This window comes from Leptonychotes weddellii, chromosome 3 (genome assembly GCF_054177405.1).
Source record: "Leptonychotes weddellii isolate Sample4059 chromosome 3, ASM5417740v2, whole genome shotgun sequence".
NCBI classification, from domain to species: Eukaryota; Metazoa; Chordata; class Mammalia; order Carnivora; family Phocidae; genus Leptonychotes; species Leptonychotes weddellii.
The window spans coordinates 40,083,966-40,098,517 of NC_138371.1; the positions used below are offsets into that span (position 1 = coordinate 40,083,966).

The 14,552-nt window shown below is 38.3% G+C and overlaps 1 protein-coding gene across 4 annotated transcripts in view; it reads right to left on the bottom strand.

Annotated features, from left to right (window-relative positions):
* MFSD6 (major facilitator superfamily domain containing 6) overlaps positions 1–14,552 on the bottom strand; it is a 68,223-nt gene continuing 53,671 nt past the window's right edge. For 3 of the 4 annotated variants that reach the window (XM_031038383.2, XM_081813957.1, XM_006726965.3), the window contains exons 4-7: positions 6,619–6,780; positions 5,616–5,714; positions 3,992–4,272; positions 1–2,056 (exon numbers count right to left, since the gene is read on the bottom strand). In XM_031038383.2, coding sequence (XP_030894243.1) covers positions 1,853–2,056; positions 3,992–4,272; positions 5,616–5,714; positions 6,619–6,780 — 746 coding nt within the window. In that variant the 3' untranslated portion in view covers positions 1–1,852. Of the gene's footprint in view, positions 2,057–2,217; positions 2,243–3,991; positions 4,273–5,615; positions 5,715–6,618; positions 6,781–14,552 lie in introns of all 4 variants that reach the window. The other variant, XM_081813958.1, reaches the window with a different exon arrangement.

A 14,552-nucleotide genomic window follows, 5' to 3' on the forward strand; every position in this document is an offset into this window, starting at 1 on the left:
TTTTTAAAAATGATATTTATTTTTATTTCAACATGTCAACTGTGCATTTCCAAAACAGCAGGCTTTTCAAAGGAATAAATCAGAACTGTAAACACAAGACACAGTATAAGTTTTTGACTTCCTAGAGTCAGTTTCACAAATCCACATACTGTACATTCATAGGTGAGGTTCAGCCTGTCATCCATTTCTTTATTTCTATAATTACATAAGCATAATAAATACATCTGATTTTAAAGGTCACTTAAAATGAGTCATGATAATTTACAGTACAGTACGTTTTCAGTTCAAGTGCAAAAATAACTATTTGCTTAATTCCATTTCTTTCTGTTATTTTATTTTTAAGCTGTGTTTTGTGGCAAAGCTAGACATCCAAGTATAGAATTTCTTCTCCCAGATGCAGTATTGGGCAGAAGTATGGTGTCATGGAGAAGCCCTCAGTTTACAACTCATCCTGTCTAATCAGGGTCAGAGGTAAGGTGAGTTGTTCATTTTTAACTCTGTTCTTTCCTTTCCTCTCTCCTGTGCTCACTCACAGTTATTACACATACCATAATTGACCTTCATTCAGCTAAAGCAGCATTCCCTTTTCCACAGCCCTCCCCCAAGGCTTCCTCATATCCTCAGTTTTTCATTTTTAGCAGCAGGCTTTATGCATGAATCACTCAGCCACAGTTCTGACTGTAGCTATGATATTTACAGTAGCACACCCCTATCTGATCTGTCCAGTGTCTGACAGTATCTTCATGGAAAAGAATATACTGAGATTTGTTTTTTTAGTCATTGGAAAATATAGTTCTCATCCTTTCCATTCCTGGCTTCCTATTCACCACCTTTTCCCCTCACCAAAAACAAAACAAAAACTTACCCATTGTGTAATTTTTAAAAATTGTATCCCTCTCCCAGGCACTTAAATCTTATACTGTTATTTGTAAATAGTACTGCTTAATTAAAGAAACCCCTAGGAATTCGGTAATTTTTTTTAAAATTCCATCAGCTACTTAGAGCCCAAATCACTATAAAACTGTTAAACAGTGATCGAGGCTATTTACAGTATTGATTAATATTTAGTAAACCCTTGTCTGTCAAGCCATAGGATACTGAATTGGTTGGTTTATTTGAAATATTCCCTCCTCTGGTCTTAAAGCCCATTTAAAACAAAAGGCGTTTTAAAGCTCAGGTTAGTTTGCGTAGTCAATACGGCTTTTGCTGCTCAAAGAATTGACTATTTTCATTATATACCATATACATATAAAAATATATTTGCTAGAGATATGCCAAGTTTCTGATGAAACTTTTTCCTTTTTTTTTTAAACAAAAGCATATAAGCTAGTAACTTATCTGGCTACTTTTTTAAATATGTCATGTAATTTTTTAAATAGTTCTCTTCAAGAGAAACAAAATTATAGATACATTTTATTTCTTCCCAGTTTGCGTTAAGAACCAAGTAATTAGAATAAATAATCAGAAGAGGGAAATTGTGTCAGCATTCACCTTGAAACACTTCCTTTCCCTCCACTTACTTAGTGTAACTGCTGCTTTCAACCCTTACTGCACTGGCAAAGAAGTCCTATAGTCCTTAACCTAACCAACTGAAGAACTGGAAGTCTTCACCGAACTCCCATTCCCCTTCTGTGATTCCAGTGGGATTATGGAAAGTTTATCTGTTTCTGCCAGTATGTACTGTAGCTCCTGTGTATGTATGTGTGTTTCCATGTTGATGAGTTCAGGTATTTAGAAGCGTATATAGTGCTATGCTTCTCAAGGTGAGGCATGTCTTAGGTTCAGGGAGACTCTCCCTCTGTCCTGGCAGAGGAGCCTGGTTCCATGCAGGGTGTGAGATGAGTGGGAGCCCTCAGTGTCCCCCAGTGGCAGGCTGAGCCTGTTGGTCCTCGCTCTCCTCCACACGCTGGTCCACACTGGGGTGAGTGGGGCTGCTCTGCGTCTGAGATGCTGCTGCTTGAGGGGATGGCTGGTTTCTAGATGGGTCAGAGTGAGTCTCATATGGGACAGGCCGGACTCCACCAGCTAGAGAATTTTCCCGATTCTCATTGGTCCCCTGGAAGGAAAAAAAGAGAAGATGTTCTGTAGTCAGGGCTGCTTGCAAATATATCCAACATTTTTCATATGCCTTCAAGTAAGATATAAGAAACATGGGGAGATCATCCTGAAGTAACTTCAGGGAACAAATAATAGAGGAATAAAGATAGAATGTCTTACCTTTCATCTCCTTTCCTATGTGCAACTGCCAAAGCCGCATGAAAAACACAAACACTTTAAGCAGATGTATCTTGTGGATAAAGGAACATCACTACCAAAATGCCTGGTACTACTAAGAAAACAATTTACATCAGCAAATATTTACTGAGCCACCACCATTGTGACAAGTCACTGAGCAAGCAGCATGGAATTGAACAGAATTCAAGAGCTGGAAGCACCTGTCTGACAGAAAGTAAGGAAGGCATTCTTAGCCTCAGAGAAAAGCCAACAAAAGAATGTCCTGAAATTAAGGGTCCTGATGAATACTTGGGATTTAAAGTATACACTACAAGTTAAGACAGAACATCTGTGTAAAAAAGGGGAATGGAAACAAGCACTTAGGTCACCAATAGTAAGTAACTGTGAGTCCACACATACTCCAGCATATCACCCCCGCCCCCAGTATGTCTGTAAAATGCTACATCGCCAGAGTCCTGATTGATACAAATCAGGAAACATGTTTTTTTAAAAACAGATTTTCCTCTGAATTAGTATACATCACTTCAAATAGCTGACCACCAAAGAAAAAGTTTTATTTCTGTGATCAATTCTAAAATGTAAAGAAATCTTAATATGATGACTTCTTATTTGTAAGAATAACTAAGCCATACCAGCCAGTTTTTATTAATCCTAACATGCCAGAAAAAAAAAATGCAATGATAATAGGTAGGCCTAATAGGCTTCCGTGAAAATGAGGATGAGTACCCAAAGTAATGAAAACACTGCTATTCAAGCAGAAGATCTTATCCCTTCTTCTGCTTCACCTCGCTGCTTCGCATCCTTCATATGCTCCTTCCACCCCAAGACTTTTTTTTGACTGAGCAGGACATTCATGTGAGTTTATAATCTTGATAAATGAGTAAGATCATGCATAAACCAGGATGCATTATGAGTATGGGAAGACTCAGATTTGGTTTAAATTATAGAAATATTGCATGTTAGTTTACAAAGTCATGATAAATTTAATTAAGGAAGTTCAAATTTTCTAAAAAGGAAATTATCCAAATTACTCTTTATTTTTGTCTTATGTGTTCTCTGAAGCTACTCTAGATATAGAGCTGACATGACTCATCAAGTAAAAGGATATGATTAATATAAACAGGGAAGTAGACTCATTACTTTAGCTGAACTATTCATAGAAGTCACACTTGATCGTTTCCAAAGGCAGTAGATAGCTTTAGTTAACAATTACCCATACTGTTTTATCAACATGATCTGACTACTCAGGAGAGACTATATCTCTAGGGACGAGAAAAAAACACAATTTTTCATGTGAGGCCACCAGCAAAACAACACTCCCACTAATTTGAGTATTCCATTAGACTCATACAGTGGCTCAGGGTATTAATTCATCAGATATTTACTGAAGTCCTATTATATATAAGGTCCTCACTAGAATTTCAGAATAACAGAGATTAATAAATAATGGTCTCCCGTGGCAAGAACCATATATTCTCACTGGAACTGGTATCTGTCAACACTGAAATTTTAAAGAAAAGTACAATTTCTTGGATTTATTTTCTTTCTTTCAAGAAATATCTTCTCTGTGAAGCCTTACTGAGCTCCATAAGGCAGAATTTTCCCTCTGTAGAACCTTGTATATACCTCTATAATGCACTTGTCACAGAATACTGAAATTATTTGTCTGCATGTTTGTTTTGCCCACCAGACCTTCCATAAATCTCGTTGAGTGAATAATTAACACAGCTGAGCCCACTTAAGGGAGTACCTTTACCTGCAAAGGCTGTATCTCAGGAGCACGGTTGTCTCTTGTTAGCTGCATCATCTCTTTAATTTGGTAGAGTGCATAGACAAAAGTCACCCAGGGAGAGGAGCTGACCCCCCAAGCTGGCTTGTTCACATCCTCCTGTTCTTCCTGGTGCTTGGTTTTCCTGGGCGGAAGTCTGGGCTCAATGCGTGGCATGACATCCTCTGTCTGTTGCTGTACCAAGTCAATGGTTGCTATGGGAACAGGACTAGAGGGAACAGGAATCCTTTCTGCCAGCATTGTCTTGTCTGGAGAGAAAATCATGTTTAAATCATTTTTCAGAGTTTTCTACATATTTAAACAAACATAAAAATAAATAAGCAGACAATCCCATAAGCCCATTCTAGTGTACTTGGCCACATTAGTAAATTACTGTGTATCGAGGGCCTCTTGGTGCAAGTACTGAACAACAGATGTGATGTTTATCTTCCAGGATCTCTTTATAGGTATTAATAGATATTAACTTATATTTATTTATGAAGTGTATTCTTCATTACACTTAGATATAATTTAATCTGTGGGCATGGGTTATCGTGAATGTTGTCTTAGGCCCACTTACAGGACTGAGTTTTTAAAGATAAGCATAAAAACAGTAATAGCTGTTTTTATTGGCCTTTTACTGAAGGCATGGACTAACACTCTATAATCCATTTAAGATTTTTAAAAAAAGTGAGAAAAAAAAGCATTGGTCTTTCTTTCTGTATAACTTGTTAGCATTAAAATCTGCCTCTGGGGTTTTCTGTAACAAGCTAGTTTTTCCCTAAACAGAAAAAGGTGCTTGAGGCAAATGCTCCTTAAAGACTAGGACACCAGGGGCACCTGGGTGGCTCAGTCGGTTAAGGTTAAGTGTCTGCCTTCGGTTCAGGTCATGATCCCAGGGTTCCCGCATCAGGCTCCCTGCTCAGCCGGGAGTTTGCTTCTCCCTCTTCCTCTACCCCTTTCCCCTGCTCATGCGTGCTCTCTCTCTGTCTCTCTCAAATAAATAAATAAAATCTTTAAAAAGAAAAAAGAATAGGACACCAAAGAAGATGAGCCTTGTTCTGGGACCCAAGAGCTAAGCAAGACTGGTTGGTTTTCTTCATTAAAAAGAAAAAAGTTGATTCAACTTGTACATTATATTTGATATGACCTCCTTTCTATATGACAATTTTAATGAGGGTCATGCCTGGTTAAGGGAAAACTTCAAATTTAAGTTTTTAGATACTTTTTCCCAAATGAATGTAAAAGTATAACAATTAATACCACTCCCTATCCCTAGGAGTAAAATTGCTGTATAGGTTAAATGTATGTGATTTAAATTTGAAATCCCTTTAGAGTACCAGAGAAATTTAAAACCGGTTCTTCCCATACTACCTTGTACTACAAAACAAAACAAAAACATGAAAACCCCAAGCTACTTAAAATGACCAGCATTCGTTTCAACACAGGAGACAGTTTCTCTCTAGCAGTGGTACACATAAATTCATTGATACACACCACTCAGAAAATCTAGCCAGGCAGGTCTGTTACCACCTCTGGGTTTCTGAGGGGTACGTATAGAATTCTCCATGGCTTCAACCTTAGGAACCAGTAAGAGAATGGACAGGTTTACCTTCTTCCTCATCTGGCACTGCCAACCACTGGATCAGGGCAAAAAGCAGGAGGATCACCAGGCAGGCCATGCCGATTCCTCGAAAGGTCGCAGCAGCCCCTGTGGAAACAAACAGAGCACTATACAGAGTAATTCCAGGAAATGCAGATAGCCTTCATCCGAAACTGTCAATGTGCCGAAGTTCAGGGCAAAGGCAGCAGGGCTTGGGATGAACCAGGGAACGATGACTAGTCAGTGGCTTCATACAGTGGACAACAGGCCTGGTAAGTGCCAGGAGCCCCCAGTGCTGGTACTGGATTGGTCATGCATCCAATTTTAAAACTACATTTACAACGGATTGTCTCTGAGTGCCTCTTACCATAAAACTCAGTGGTGCTCTCTTCTTCCTAAACACCATTTACCTGTTAAACAGCCCTATTAATCAGTAGTTGGAACAGCAGAACTCGAATAGTGCTATAAATTCAGATACCCTGGGCCCACCTTGCATAGATGACTGAGCAGTCCAGATTCCTTGAGCAGGATAATCTCCTCTCCACGCCACCCCCTGTATTTCCGACAAGGGAGGCTGGGCCGGGCAGACAGACTGTGTCATCAGAGATGCAGCGACATTACCAAAGGCAGCAAATAGCTACATTTTTCTGAAATAATGATGAATTTTCTTTCCTCTAGCATTACTATCAGCAGGTTTAGGGTACCTTGCTTCAAACCAAAAGCACAGGTGTTTCTTCATTTGTTTGGCTCCTTTGAGGTATCTGTGTAGCATCCCATTAGGCTGTTTGTCACAGAAGTGTGCACAGTTACGGGGCTGGCTCTAATCATCGTAATGACTTAAGCACATTGCTTTACAACTACGACTACCATGAAAGAGAGAAAGATAATATGAATACTGGAGTTTGGCTTCCGGCAATCTTCAGTAATAATTTGAGTGTTTACTGAGGTGCTGCTGAAAAATTGTGTAAGTTCTCAACAAAGAAGAAAGGGAAAAGGAGAGAGCCATTCTTACCAAAATAATTGACTAATACGCCTCCGATCATGGCACCACAACCTCTCCCCAGACCCAGGTGAAGGCCCTGCAGGATGCCCTGAGCAGAGGTCCTCAGCTCAGGGGGAACAGCTGCACTGAGGTAAGAGATGCATGCTGCCCAGATGGCTGCGTGCGTCACTCCTGGAGAGGAAGAAGAGTGGGAGTGTCTGATGAGCGTTCCTTAGTTTACTCTTTTTTGGAGTGCGAAATATTTACTTAATTACACACACATACATACTAAGGACATATACTTGATTTCTAGTAAAATATGCATAACAAAATTTACCATCTTAACCATTTTTAAGTGCATGGTTCAGTAGCATTAGGTACATTCAAAGTGGGATGCAACCATCCATCTCCAGAATTTTTTTTTTTATCTCCCAAACTGAAACTCTGTACCCATTAAATAATAACTCTGCTTAGGCCCTGGAAACCGCCATTCCACTTTCTCTGAATCTGACTACTCTGGGTACCTCCTATAAGTGGAACCATTTATCAGTGGAATTGGTACTTGTCCTTTTGTGTCTGGCTTATTCACTTAGCATAATGTCCTCAGAGTTCATCCAAGTTGTAGCATGGGTCAGAATTTCCCTCCTTTTTAATATTCTCTTGCATGGAGATAACACATTTTATTCATTCATCTGTAGATGGACATTCCAGTTGTTTCCTCCTTTTGGCTATTGTGAATCCTGCTGCTACGTGTATGGATGTTCAAGGATCTGCTTGAGTCCCTGCTGTCCGTTGTTCGGTGTGTACACCAAAAGTGGAATTACTAGGTCATAGGGTGATACTATGTTCCACACTTTGAGGAGCTGCCTGCTTCCCACAGTCGCTGTACCGCTTTACATTCCCCTGAGAAATGCAAAAGAGGCAGTTCCAATTTCTCCACACCCTTCCCAGCACTTGTCATTTTTCATGTTTTTTTATAATAGCATTCCTAACAGGTATGAAGTGGTATCTCATTGTGGTTTTGATTTGCGTTCCCTAATGGCTAGTGATGCTGAAAATCTTTTTATATGTTCACTGGCTATTTGTGTAACTTCTTTGGAGAAATGTCTGTTCAAGTCCTTTGCCCATTTTTGAACTGGGTTGTTTGGGGGTTTTTGCTGTTGAGTTGTAGGAGTTCTTTATATATTTTGGGTTTTTAACCCCTTACTGGACACCCATTATGACTTAAGATTATTTCCAATTTTTTCCATTATAATTAGCACCATGATTAAAATTTCTAGAGATACAGCTTTTTACATATCTGAGATTATTTATTTGGCTATAATTCTACAAATAAGGTTACTGATTCAAAGGATATAATAATTTTTATGCCTTTTAATATATGGTTCCAATTTGTTTTCCAAAAGAGTGTAGAGACCATTTACAGTGCCTCAATACCCATTTTGTTATATTTTCACCATTTGTTGGGAGGGAGGGAAGGATAAAGGTAACAGATGAAAAATAATTTTGGTATTAGCAACTGTGCACTGTCTGAATTTAAATCTTTTATTAGAGCACTGCTTTAAATGTAATAAAAAGATCCTGCCACAACAGGTTTTATAGCTAGAAGGGGTTAAGAAATCATCTGGTTCTGCCTAGATTAAGTCATGAGCTTGCTCCCTGAAAAATAATCTCATTTTGAGATAATAGCATCTCATTACCTATGTTTTGAAAAATTAAACTATAAGATTAATATTCATTTAAGATTTAACCTGACATTAGTCTGCTTCTGACTGAAATGGAATGATGGACTGGATTTGCCCTCCTTCTGAAACAAACAAAAACTGGACACAATATATGAAACAGTAGTTCCCAAGACACTGGACATCAAAACAAGGACAGTGATCTCTGATGGATGGGAAACAAATGAGGAGCCCTAGCTTACTGCCTGATTAGAGTTTAAAAGCTGCAAGGCATAGAGGGGGAGCCACTGAGTTGAGGAGCAGCAGCCGACAGTCTGCAGAGACCACGGCTGCTAGAGTTCCAGAGAGGGCAGAGTACCAGGGAGGAGAGAGCTTCACAGAGAGATCCCACGGGCGTCGGCAGGTGGTCTCCCTCAAGTGCTCAGCAGAGTGCTGCAGCAAAAGCATGGGTACAGACTGTCCACAGCCTATGTATTCATGTGACCAAAACAATAACATATTTTTGTTATAATTCCAGGTCAAATATAATTCCAACAGTAAAGAGAGTTTCTTTTTCTTCAAAATTCTAAGGATTTTCTAAAACATTGAGTCTTCTAAGATAATTAAAGCATCTTCCAGAAGGATGACTTAAGTCAGGATTCTTATTAAAGATTCTAAACTATTCTTAGAATTTTGGGGCTAGTATTATGTGGCAGTTGTAAAAGATTCTCTGTAGTCAGATTTCTAGAGTTTCCTTACTGCTTTTTGGGACTAATTAGATAATTGGGAACTATATTCCTTAAAGTAACTCAGAGCATTAGCTGAAGGAAAATATAGTAAAGCATACAGTAAAAAATTTTCTTTGGTACCAAAAGCAAAAGAATGAAAGCCACTCTGCCTCTATGCTCCAATATTCTCCAGGGCAGATGTAGAATTAAAAATTGGTTTCTCTGAGATCCCTTATGTCAAAATATGTAAATACAAGAATCCATACTACTTCCTAGAAAAGAAACTAGCAAAACTGAAAAATCCCATGAAACTTCTAGTAATATTAGTTATCTGAAACTCTTGCCAGTGTTTTTACTACGGTTCTGGCCCTCTAATTTTAAAACAATAAAAAAGCAATTTCCAAACCTAAAAACTCCCCACCATTTTTCATATTTGTAAGGCAAGAAAGAAAGTCTTAACAGTTGTGCTACCTGAAACAACTTTCCTGTAAGATTTGGGTGGTAAAAGATATAAGCTAAGAAAAGAAAATGCTTCTGTCTACTTTATTTTTTATTAAGAACTGTGAAAAAGTAGATGATTACTCTCTATATGATGAAATAAATAAGCAAATTTATTCAGTGGCATGGGTAAAAGTGTTGTCACACTAGAGCTACAACTTTTTAAACCTTTTAGTATGAGATAACTAGGTTGGGTGGAGCAGTCTAAGAATAAAAAGATGCTACCCGCTGACTGATAATAGTAACAAAGGTACTTGAACTGACTCTCCTTGCAATATGTGTTAACCCTTCCTCGGCTACTTGTCAGAAAACTATTGGTATTTGTGAATGGCAATTCAAACACCAACTCACATAATAGGTGTTTAATGTGTATGTTTGAGTGGCAATTCAACACCATATGTTAACTGATGATGAATGACTTTCAAAGACCACATAGGTCATAGAAACTTAGCTTCTCAGTCTTTCCTTACCTTTACTGGGGCCCCTCAGGATTACCTAGAAGGCCTAACAGAAACACAGAGATAGCTTCACAGCACCTACAGCCAAGACCTTAACTATCTTTTTTTTTTTCTTAGCATGTATTGCATTATTTGTTTCAGAGGTACAGATCTGTGATTCAGCAGTCTTGCACAATTCACAGTGCTCACCATAGCACATACCCTCCCCACTGTCTATCACCCAGCCACCCCATCCCTCCCACCCACCAAGACCTTAACTATTTGGGAATACACTCCATATGAATAGCCGAGAACCATGAGAAATAATTACGACTAACATTAAATTTTTTTCATTAATGATATTATAGCAGTTTACTGGGAATTGTGCTAAGTGTTTTATATAGCTTATCTCACTTATTCCTCCCAGTATTATTATTTTTTCTTCCTTTTCCAAAAAAAGGAAACTAGGCACAGAGAGATTAAAGTACCTTGTCCAAAGTCACACAGACAACAGGGTAGTAGAACAGGATTTGAACCTAAGGTATGTAAGTTCAGCACTTCAGTGCTTAAGTACTATACTATACACCCTCATAACAACTATTAATTAAAAGTATTACACAGGTAATAGAACAATCTACTTTGAGAGGTTTTTTGATAATATCAAACATGTCCAACAATCTGTCAGTTTAAAAAAATGTATATTCAGGGTGCCTGGGTGGCTCAGTTGGTTATGAGTCCAATCTTGACTTCAGCTCAGGTCATGATCTCAGGGTCATGAGATCAAGCCCCACACTGGGATCTGCACTGAGCATGGAGCCTGCTTGGGATGCCTTCTTTCCTTCTCCCTCTGCCCCTCCCAGCTCCCACTATCTCTACAAAAAAAGATAAAAGAAAAAGGAAAAAAAAAAAGTATATTCTTACTACCTACTTCTCCTTCTTTAAAGAGCTCACATCATACATATTACCAAGTTTTTTATATGCTCCAAATAACTCTTTATCTTATAATATTCAACATTGTTATCTGATCCTGTAACATGAACTTCAAGATTGTTCCGTCTTGGCCCAGAAGAATGCAGGGATAAGCAAGAAAAAAAATCCTTTCTTCCCAAACAGACAGCTGCTCTTTGTAAAACGCTGCTTGGCTTGAGGAAATCACATCATAATGGCTGGGAGGGGTAAGAACTGACAAAGTACTAGAGAACTAGGATTTTTTGTTTTGTTTTTCTTGCTCTGCCACTGACTTGTGCTCACTAAACAAAACATAAATATCCGCATAGCACCGACACACTGAATCAGTTGTGACAAACCTTAGGCATTGATGGACCAAAGCACACATTTCAGTTACTTCAGGGTACCTCCCAAATGCTAGGATAAAAAAAAGCTTCTGAAAGATCAACCTAGTGAAAAGAGACTGTTCTTTCTTAAAAAAAAAAAAAAGAAAGAAAGAAAGAAAACTCCATTGGGCTCACAATAAGCAGAGTCTGTATTGGTTAAGGTAATGATAGCTGTTGTAACAGATCAACCTTGGACTCTCAGTGGTTTCATACATCATATGAAGTCCAGTGGGCATGGGTCATCATTCAGGGATCCAGGCTGCAGAGACTCTGCCATCTTCAGCACCTGGTTACCTTGGGTACCAATATCCAGCTGGCAGAGTGGGGAGGAGAGGATGGCACATGGAAAATTTTATGGTCTGCGTTTAGAAGTGACACACATCATTTCTGCTCACATTCCACTGAAAAGAATTAGCCAAATGGTCATACCTAACTGCAAGGGAGACTGGGAAATAGAGTCCAACTATGTGTCCATGAAGAAAAGGAAACCTCAGATAAACAGCAAGCCCAGTGTCTCTGCCAGAGTCAGGGCCACCAACAGCAATAGACCTTCCAAAAATAGCAGAGAACCCTACAAAGAACAGTGGACCTAGCAGCCACCTGCATGAAGCATCTGTGTGTTGCATGAAAGAAACTTTATATAAGGCATGCAACAATTATTGTTAAAAACCAAAGCTCCCATATCCACCAACGTATAGCACTGCAAGAATCACCATGCATTCATTCAGTGGGACTTAATGAGCACCTAAACTGTGCCAGAGCCCCTGCTCTGCTTTGAGGATACGATAATGTACAAAACACATCTTAAACCACCATGGAGTTTACAGTCTAGTGGGTGAAAAGGGCCAGGATTTATCTGAAAGAGAAACAGCTCCTTGAGAACAAACATATCCAGCGCCTTGACACACACTGGCAGCTGAGCAAAAGAATGTTGAAACTAAGCAGGCAGTGGTCCACATGTTGGGGTATGAGGAAGAAGGCATTTGGAGATAAAAGGTGCTCTGGGAAAGGCTGGAGAGAAGTTCCAAATCCTATGTATGAGGAAAAATGAACAGAGGAAATGAAGCTTCTGTAAGTTTCTTAACTTCACTTTACAAGTTAAAAAAGAAAAAGTGTGTAACTGATACAACAGTGTTTTACAGGCCCTTGTGAATTTTACATGCTGGCATTGTGCCCCCAGCATACCTTCAGAGAAGTTCTAGGAGACTACCACTCAAGCTGACTGTGTTTAATGTCAAGACTTGCCAACAATGTATGCTACGTGCTCAGTTTTCCCCATATCAAGCCTCACATGAGAACTGCTGTCATATCAGACAGTAAAAATTTCACTTCCCAAAGATAACTTTAAGAACAGTGTGCACTGACTAGTCATTTATGGCCAGGTTTTAATGCATAACTGCAATTTAATCTTGTAGAGTCGAATCTTTTAAATTACATTTCCCTTGGTCCTGACTTTTATTTATTTATAATTTTAAATTTTACTTTGTTATATTATCTAATATTTATTGAAGGCTAACTATGTGTCAGCTAATATTCTAAATACTTTGCATGGATTATTTAATACTCATATTAGTCTATTCTATAGCATAAGAATCTAAGGCTTAGTGAGACTAAGTATCTTGCCCCAAAACACCCAGTTTATAGGTGGGGAAGCCAGAATACAAGACAGTCTAATTCAAGCCTAAGCGCTTAATAGTTTGTAGATTATTGTGTATTTCGGTAAGTTGTCTTAAATAATTTATAGAATGAGGTGGGAACATAAGTAAATGATTAAAAAACACACTGATGTTTTATAGATGTGCAGTGGAGAAAGGATGGTATCCTAGGAAGAAAGTTAATATTGAAGGTTCAGCTTTTAAATTTAGTTTTCAATTTTTCTTTACATATTTATAAATTTTTGAGATAGAACTTTCTGTATTATTCAAGAGCTTTAAAATTTAGAAAATATAATTACAGTACATTTTGCAGGAAACTATACAATCAAATAATAAGCAATTAAAGTGTCTCTTCCTATATGCATATTTCTTTGGAGAATTCAAAAAGCATAAGCATGGTCTTTGCATTTAAGAGTTAAAACTAAGGAAGTAAAACTAGTATTTGTAAAATATTTGGGTAGCAATTAAGTGCTAACCTGTATAACAGTCCATAAATCTGAGAACAGTTCAGAAAAGGAAGAGCTAAGTGTGAGATGTCACTGCCAGAGCAGGATTCTTGAAGCAGAGACATTTAAAGTGAATTTTAAATGGACAAAATAATGCCTGTTTTGAAGAAAACGTTATGTAAGAATCTTTAGTAACTAACTGTAAAGAAACCAAGGGAGTGACAAAGAATAAAACTGCTCTATTACAATTTATAACACTATTCTGATTAAAACATGATCTTAATAGTAGCACCAGTAACTTTTATACACCAGTTTATCAACTGAAATGCTAAACCTAGAGCATTTGTCTATCCTGCATATTCATGTGGCAAGCTACTTGTGTTTCAAGGGTTAAGCCAGACGGAAAATTTCCAATATGGATACTAACAGACTGGAATCACGTCTAAGATTTCCACTGTCAGAAGAGGACTGCATAGTAACCCTTTCATAATGTCTTTATGATCTTCCAGAACACAAGGAGAAGGAAAACATGGTTCTTACTTGCTGAATAGGCATACTAAATAAAAAGCAAAGCTTCATAAATACCAGTTCAAGCCCTCCTACTGGTGACACTTAAAAAACCATCTTTCATCAAAATCTTAACCCAGCTCCCACTGATTGAGCTTTCTGCAGAGAAGGACCTGACATAGACCTCATCTTCACCCTTCAGTGCTCGGACCATTCAGCCAAGTACCTTAAAAGGACCTCTTTAGTTACAGCAGCCCTGGGCTGGGCCTAATTTCCTTAAATGCATTTTAACAGCAAGAATAATTTTGATCACATTCATCTCAAAGTTTCTAAGTATTCACAACCAATACCTGCATAGGAAGGAGCATAACAAATCTGGGTTTGATTTGTTATATATACAGTAAAGTATATATACGTCATCACAATCACGAATGTTTAAATGCTTCTTGTACAAAAGCAAGAGAGAAAATTCCTATGGTTTTTAAAAACAGATCTTGAGAAATAAATATAAACGCACACCCCCTCTACTCCACCTAGCAATGCTTTTGGGACTTAGACTCACTGTCTCTTTTTAAAATAAATTGCAGGCTCCTTATGGGCAGGAAATATGTCCTGCTTCTGTATATGGTGCTGCCAGTTGCCTACAGAACAACGTGTTTGCTGCAGATGGTAGCCAAGACTGCTAACAGGATAAGCTT